The following is an 8,592-nucleotide window of genomic DNA, read 5'->3' on the forward strand; positions in this document are numbered from 1 at the left end:
TTGGAAACCACCAGCCACTCAGCAGGAGAAAGATGGGGCTTTCTGCTTCCGTAAAACGTTCCAGTCTCAGAAACTCACGGGGCAGTTCTAGCCTGTCCTATGGGATTGCTATGAGCTGGCATCACCTCAATGGCAGTGATTTGCTTTGTCTTCAGAAGCCATACAAGAAAAAAGAATGAACTGACATGTTTAGTATTGGGGGATGGGTGGGGAGAAATACCAGAAATAAAACTAACCACCTAAAGTTTCATATCCAACAAAATTAACCTTCAAAAGTGAAGGAAAATTAAATACTTTTTCAGAGAACTGAAAAGTAAAGGAATTTATCAGTGACAGACCTGCCTTGCTAGAAATTTTAAAAGGAAGTCTTTATAAAGAAAGAAATAATGTAAGTCAGAAACTTGGATTCCTGCGTGAGTGTATGTGTGAAGAATTCAGTGAAGGTGATACAAAATAGTTTTCTATTTTAAAATTGTTCTATTTGCTTGGCTCAGTTAAGGTCCATTAAAGCAGCAAGTAGGAAATCAAATGGCACATTACATTGGGCAAATCTGCTGCAGAGACCTCTTTGAGATAGCTGACAAATCAAGGGTGTCACTTTGTGATGTTACTGTGTGCTGGGCATGGTCTTTTCCAGCATCACACGTGTGTGGAAAAGCTGGACAATAAAAATGGAAGGCAGAAAAAGAAAAAAATAAAATAAAATAAAATAAAATTGTTCTAACACATAGGTCCCCAAATTTATGTGGACTACTGCCTCCTTTTCTGGGAAAAACAAAAGGACTCAGTGAGCGACCCCCTGGCAATAAAAAGCATTTGACTAGAGCCCATCATCCAGAGTAAAGGCTAGGTATCTGCTTGTATAGCCCTTCAAGATCATTCCAGGGCCCCAGAGGCACGAGACCCAATATGTTGTCTACAATAAATCTATTTCACAAAGTGTTGCTCACTTTGGGAAACATTGGTCTAACAGATACGCATGTTCAAGTAATATTAGCAACAATCTAATAGATGAGCATAGTTCACAGATAAGTAAATGAATTCTTGTTATAGCCTAAGGGACAGGAGAAGACACTGAAAAGACTTTAAGGTATCTGTACTGCTTGGAAAGTCATGTGGTATTATTTGAAAGTGGATTTAGATTAGGTGTAAATGTATATTGAAAATGCAGGGTAATCACTAAACTTTTTTTAAGAAGAAATTTTGTTGATTTGTTAAAAAAGGAGAGAAAAAATTCAATCATATAAAATGCTAAATTAGAACCAGAGAAGGCAGGGGGAAAAAGAAGACAAAAAATAATCAGGGCAATGAATAAAAAGAATTATAAATGCAGTCAACAGTAATCCAATTATATTGATAATCACTTTCAATGTGAATGATCTGTATAGAAAATTTTAAAAGGGCTGTTACAGCACTTAAAAACATGAGACCCAATATGTCGTCTACAATACATCTATTTTAAACATAAAGACAGAGATAGATTAAAAGTAAAAGTTCTGCGCCACAGATTGGATGCTGACTCATGACGACCGTGTGGGACAGGGTAGAACTGACCCTGTGGATTTCCGAGCCTGTGACTCTTTACAAGAGCAGAGAGTCTCATTTTTCTCCATCAGAGTAGTTGGTGGCTTCAAACTGCTGACCCCATGGTGAGCAGCCTAATGCATAACTACTAAACCACCAGGTTTCCTCAGATTAAAAATGAATGGAGGTAGGAAGATAAACCATGCTAACACTAGTCACCCAGAAGCTGAAGTAACTAGATTCATTTCAGAAGAGCTGACTTCAGAGCCAGGAAGCTCTGCTGACACCTGTTCAGCCACAATCAACGTCAAGCCTCCATTGACAGAAGGGGGGTGGCTGAGTATTGTGCAGGAGCCAGGACCCGAACTCAGGTCTCCTGTGTGGAGTGCAAGGACTCTGCCACTGTGCCATCAATGGCTCACTGACTGAGCTGTCCCTCAGTCATGAGCTTCTAAAGAACATCCTTCTTTGCGATGTCGGGGACATGCACCAGAGGAAGCATCTGACAAGCTGCCGCTGGGTGTGATGGGCAGCAGTGGGGAGCCAAGCCTGTGTCTCCTCAGGGTTCTCAACTGCCAGGTTTCTTCATGATAATTCAAGCCCACGTCCAGCCCTTAGTACCTCCCAGAACCCGGGGGTCACTCATTCACCTGGTGATGACCCCAGATTGGCACAGACCTGCAAGAGGGGATCAGAAGAGACTTCACCCATCCAAAAAAGCTGAAGTTGGAGGCTGATCCTGAAGAGAATAAATACACATAAGTATTTATGAAGGGTCTATAGACCCATCTAGAATCCTAGAACTCATAGAATAAATAGACGTCTCACACATAGGGGATGAACACAAGTATGTTTCCTGCTCAGTCTAAGCAAACATTCAACGCAACACTCCCTGATGGCAACCTTTCAAGGACCTTGTGTCCATCATGTGTTCTTTCCAAAAGTTTATTTCTGAACTGGTAAATCCCAAGAAACCGGATACAATGTTATTGGGAAAAGAACACAGGACCAGAAGACTCGCTAACTTCAATCTTCAGGATTTTTTTAATGGTGATTATATTTCTCTTCGACATTCTCACTGGTCTATGTTCAACACATGTCTTACAGCCCCTCTTTGAGGAGAGGGGCATGTTTTCTTCACCTGCAGTCCCACTCTCTCACAGGACCTGGTGCTCAGCGATTTTCAGCAAGTGCCCAGTGGGTCAGATAGCTCTCAACATGCAGCGATGTTAAGAGTTGAAGTTTGAAGTGAGATAACTGTCAATACTGATAACCCTGGTATCCTACACATGGATTGGAATCCGTTTATACACTGTTGTTGCTTTTTGCCATCCCTTTGATGTGAGCGCTTTATAAATAACAAATTATATTAAAAAATTATACGTAACTTTAAAATATCAAATCAAATGTCATTTTATGTAATGCTTTTCAAAATTACACTGATTGCATCCTGCACTGCTAACCTCCAGGTTGGCGGTTCAAGACCACCAGCCGCTCTGCAGGAGAAAGATGACATTACCTGTTCTTATACGTATTGACAGCCTTGGACACCCTAGACAAGGTGGCTAAAAGTTGGAATTGACCCAATGGCAGCCGATTTTTGGTGGTTAAAAAATTGATGAATTGGACACTATCCAACATATCATATGGTCAGGACATCAGCATTAAGAGGCTTATGTTAGAATTGGCAAATGTCAACAGCATGCAGCTGGCAACATGTTTATTCTGAATAATTTAGGATTCTTATAAAATGATCTGTCTAGATGAAGAATAAATTTTAGACTTATGCTAAAATTTGCAGTTATAAAGAGAAGATTCCTCTCATTTGAGAAGGCTCAAAAAGTTCATGGGAAAAATGGGATTGAAGGATAATGGAATTTTTCAAGGTACTTTTTGAAGCTGCCTCATGTTTAGAGATTATCAGGAGAAATTAGCATAGATAATTTATTGACTAAACTTGATTATTTGTAATGATTGAGATTCTAAATTACCTAAATTTTAGATAGAGGCTATCTTGAAATTTCATTTCACACTTTCCTATAATAGGTCTCTGAGATAGGTTTAAATTTTCCAAGGTGGAGTGTTTTTGAAGAAACTCAGAATCCATCACTGAAAAAAAAACATAACTAGACCCATACTAATTAAAACACATTCCTTCCACTAAATTTGCTATATCAGGACGTCTTAGTGTTACAATTGCATGAAGTATTGTTTTTAGTAAACTTGTGACTCAAGATGTTTGAAGAGGGTCTCTTTCAAAAATATATATCGGATGCTTCCAACTTGAACCGCTTGAATAACTTGCTTCTAACTTGAAGGAAAAGTTTTTTCTTCGGTCAGCCTGGACTGTTAGGGTTCGTCTGACTTAGTTAGGGCTTGAAAGTAATTGCTTTATTTTGAATGAGGGCAGAATTTTGTTGACAGGGACTTTCGTATATTTCTGACAGCTTTACTTAGGCATAATTAACACGTATTTAAAGTGTACAATTTAATAAGCCTTGTTCTGTGAAACCATCAGAACAGTCAAAATAATAAGCATATCCATCATGATGCAAAGTTCCTTCAGGCCCCTTCATCCGACCTCCTTCACCCATCTCTGCCTTCAAGCCCGATCCAAAGGTAACCATTGATCTGCCCCCCCCTACAGATGAGCTTTTCCTTTCAACCATTACAGATGTATGAAATCATACACTGTGATATCCGGGTCTCGAGATTCATCGGAGCGCACCGAAAAGGATTAAAGGAAAAAGCATTATTGGAGCCGGGGGCAGGGAGTCAGTCAGCTGGCGCTCAATAACCTCTTGGCCCCAAGCACTACTCCCGTTTATAAAGCAACACACCATGAGCGGGAGAGGTGAATTTGTGTCCTATCACAACTGCACACGCAGACTAGGGGCATGGAACTTCTTGCTGGTGTCCATTATGGGTGCAGGTAGCAGCCCGCCAAATTTTTTAATCTGGTGGCTCTGAGTGGGGACAACCAATGTGGAAATAACCAAGCTTAAGCAATGGAAAAACACAGGAGGGAGAGTCAGCAGGTTAGCAAATGAGCCTTAGGGCGCTTCATCAAAGTATGCAGCCCTGAGGGTGTGGTTGTATGGCCTGCCACTAATGATTTTACAACCAGTCATGCTGGGGGTGGGGTGGGCAGGTGGGGGGGAGGAACAACATAAAAGTAGTTCAGCATAAGCAGGAAAATACAGAAGCTAAATTCAGCTGGTTAATTAATAAAATCAGGGGATTTCAATATTACTTACTATTTTTATCTGGTTTCTTTCACTTAGCTAATCCTAATTTTCAGATGAATACATGATATTGCATATACCAACAGTTTATTCTTCTCTGTTGCCGACCAGTATTTCATTATATGAATGTACAATGATCCTTACCCAGCTACCTGTTGATGGGCATTTGGGCTGTTTCCAGGATTTGGTCATTATAAATTAAGCAACTATGAATATTCATGTAATGTTTTTACATGCTGATGGGCCCTCCGTTCTCTAGGTAACTACCTGAAAATAGAATGGCTGGGTCAGGGATTGAATTACATCCCCCTCAGAACATGTGTCAACTTGGCTGGGCCACGAGCCTCAGTGGATTGGCAGGGGAGCAGAGCATATCCTTTGGACCCAAGGTTCCTATGCTGAGACAGGGAAGAATGATGCCAAGACACAGAAATTTCCAGGGAACGCTGGGCCACGGATTCTGAAAGGAGACTAGGCCCTTCCTCCTACCGTGAGCTAGCAGAGAAACAGCCTTTCCCCAGACCCAGAGACCTAAATTCCAACTTAGAATCTCCCAAACTGTGAGGAAAAAAGACTTCTGTTGGTTTACAACCACCCATGGTGGTCTTTCTGTTGTAGCAGCACGAGGTAAGCATGACCCGAATGTGGTCATCTGGCTGACATACAATGAATTACAATGAATTATACAAATAATACAATTCAGTTTTAAATAAACTGCCAAACTGCTTTGCAACGTGGTTTCTTCTACACTCTTTCAATCCTATGTGTAATACGTAGATTTTAAAATGCTTGTTTTTTCCTCCTCATTTATATGAGCTTTCTCCACTTTGATGACTCGACAATTTGGGTTAGATACCAAATGATATCAATTCTATCGAGCTGAGTGCTAGATGTTGTATCCATATACGTATTTTTGAGGTTTGTTCTGGAATATGGTTAAATTACTTTGTTCGCCCTTTCAACGAGTGTTTTTAAACTGAAGTAGGCAGAGAAATTAATATTTATTTCTAGATCTGCTTGCCTGTAGCCCATAGTGCTGAGGTCAGAGTCCCAGGTGTTCTCTCAGCACAGGACCTAACATACCACAGGTGGGAGTTTTCATTCATTAGAAAAAGATGAATGAACGCACGTGGTTGCGATTTCTTACTCAGGATGCTGATCTCTGCTGCCCTGTCCAAGCCCAGGCTGTCTTTACCCTGCCATCCCCAGGGACAGAGTGCTTTTCTGTGCGTCTTCCCTCCAGCTTCTGTAGTCCTCGGTACTTGTGCCTTTTTTTAACTTATGATTTTGATGATCTTGAGCTCTTCCACATTTTCCTCACACTCCACCCAGGACCTTCCAAAGTGATCCTTTTCAGAGCATTTGACCATCTGGTTCTGCTGGTCTCAGGGTTCTGAAGACTAGTGTTTGCATGGCTCATTCATCCTCTGGGCTAATTGTTTCCCTATGTCTTCTGATTGCCATCACTCGTCTTTCCTCTGGATGGGGTGAGACTGTGTTTGCACGTTGGATGGCTTTTCATGAGCTTTTAAGACCCCAGTAGTTACTCAACAAAGAAGGATATAGAAAAATGTCCTTGTGAAATAAGTTGGGCCAATTGACCATGGTGTCTCCCAACACTATGGTTCTGAGCACCACCCTCAGGCCTAATGACTCATTCCATCAGGTGTTTGATTCTGTGTAAGAAGTTCACACCTGACGTCTTTCCATCAACTTTACTCCCATGCCTCTCTGAAGGGTCCCTGATACCCATCTTAGGCAACTGTCAATAGTCTCCTTGGCATTCTAACCAGAGTTAACCAACCCAGACCCATAATTACTAATGACAGCATGCCATTCATAACCTATACTTGCCCACTTGTGTTAGTCTGGGTAGACTAGAGAAACAAATTCATAGATAGTCATATGTGTATAAGAAAGAGCTTTATATACAAGAGCAATTGAACATTGAGAAAACATCCCAGCCCAGTCCAGATAAAGTCCTTAAGTCAGATATTAGCCCATACGTCCAATATTAATCTAAAATGTCCTCTCCAGACTCATGAAACACACACAATGACACTGTATGCAGGAAGATCACAAGCCAGTGGGTGGAAAGTCTTGTGGATCCAGTGACAGTGGTGGTATCTCAGCGTTGGCAGGGGTCTCCACGTGGCTCTTTTAGCTGCAGGGCCCTAGCATAGCTCCATGTGTCTTCTCAACAGGAATGTCTCGCAGGGAATATGCCTGTGTCCAGCCTCCAGCGAGCTATTTGTCTCCCTAGTGGCTCCAAATGAGGTCATCAAGCTGTGACCTGATTGACAGGCCAAACTCCACCCCTCCACTCTTAAGTCTCAAATTGACAACAAGCTATTTATCTCCTTAGCGCCTCCAAATGAGGTCATCAAGCTGTGACCTGATTGACAGGCCAGACTCCACCCCTCCACTCTTAAGTCTCAAATTGACAACAGATTATGTAACTGCCACACCGCTGTAGGGCTTCTCCTCTGCTGTCCCTTTCCTTTGGAATGCCTTCTCGTGCCCGGATCCCACCTGTCCAAAGCCAGCATCCTTCAGAAGTCAACATATATTTACTTATTTATTTTCATTATCAATCTTCCCCCATCCTTGAAGGTTAGTGCCTGGGATTTTTGTTTTGTTTGTGGCCATAACCCCAACACCTAGAATAATACTTGGCACGGTCAGCATTCATTAAAGAGTAGTTGGATGAGTGAGCAAGTGAGGTCCTCCCCACAATCCTCCCTTGAGTGTCTCGGATGAAATCAATTTCTTGCACCCCTGATATTAATACACTGTTTACCTCTCTCTGTCTTCTCACAGCGTAGGTCTCTTACTATTTTATATCAAAGTCGTTTATGTGGCTCTCACACTGGCCCTCCTAGACTTTGTATGAAAATAAGGTTCAGATGTTGAGTCAGTGTTGACGTTTAATAGGTTTTCAAAACATTTCTTTGCCAATGAACTCTAAATGGGAGGAAGGTAGATGGACAGAAAATACCAGGCTGCTTACCAAGGTGGAGCCCTGGGCTGGTTCGGCTGATGTAGAAATATAACACGGCAGCGACACTCATGTTTACCAGCGTGTAGGTCCACTGGATCACAAACATGATCAGCAGGGACCCCAACACCTGTCGAAACAGAGTAGGAAGGACAAACACTGAAGGTTTATCCTTGTGGGCAACAAAGCCAGAAGGCTGGGGCCCTAAGAAGCAGAAGTCCCTCTCGTTAACCTCTGATCCCCGAAGTCTGAATCACCAAGTTCACTCGGAATGAAAACAAACCAAATGGACAAATTCACTGAACCAGATTTTGAGAGGACAACCTCTCCCAAAACAATGCTTTAATGAAAATATCAATAGACGGCTATCCTGGTTCCACCACGACTGAGGATCATCTGGAAGTGTGCTTGAGGCTGGCTGTCAGCAGCTACTGCCCGGACTATGCATCCCTGGCTCATTCCATTCAGTGCAAGTCATCAGAGTAAACTCAGGTCATGACCAAAAATGTACATAGCTAATTGTGTTGTGTTGTGCAATATGGACTCATGCAGTGATGCAAGGTACATAAACATACATTGTACATGCTCAATGCATTTATGAATAAATGTAATAAATATATGTTTTGCATTTTTGTAGTTGGTCGATCATTTTGACTTGATCATTTTATAAGTAGCTCGCATGCTGAAAAAGCGTGAGCACCCCTGATCTAGAGCCTCATCTATATTCTAATATACAAAGCAGTAAGGTCACGTTGGTCCTCATTAAACAGCCTCTCCTTGCACCTTCACCCAGATCCTGACTGTCTGTCTCCACTTGGATGTGCA

General features: G+C 41.9%; 1 protein-coding gene across 1 annotated transcript in view; it reads right to left on the bottom strand.

Moving 5' to 3' along the window:
* Nucleotides 1-8,592, bottom strand: part of SLC12A8 (solute carrier family 12 member 8) — a 161,967-nt gene that overhangs the window by 6,718 nt on the left and 146,657 nt on the right. Inside the window, exon 11 of the mRNA XM_013007141.1 lies at nt 2,203-2,263. Within this exon, the coding sequence (XP_012862595.1) occupies nt 2,203-2,263 (61 nt within the window). The remainder of the gene's footprint in view (nt 1-2,202; nt 2,264-8,592) is intronic.

This window comes from Echinops telfairi, unplaced genomic scaffold (assembly GCF_000313985.2).
Source record: "Echinops telfairi isolate 266 unplaced genomic scaffold, ASM31398v2 ScPeMD7_17;HRSCAF=63, whole genome shotgun sequence".
Classification (NCBI taxonomy): Eukaryota; Metazoa; Chordata; class Mammalia; order Afrosoricida; family Tenrecidae; genus Echinops; species Echinops telfairi.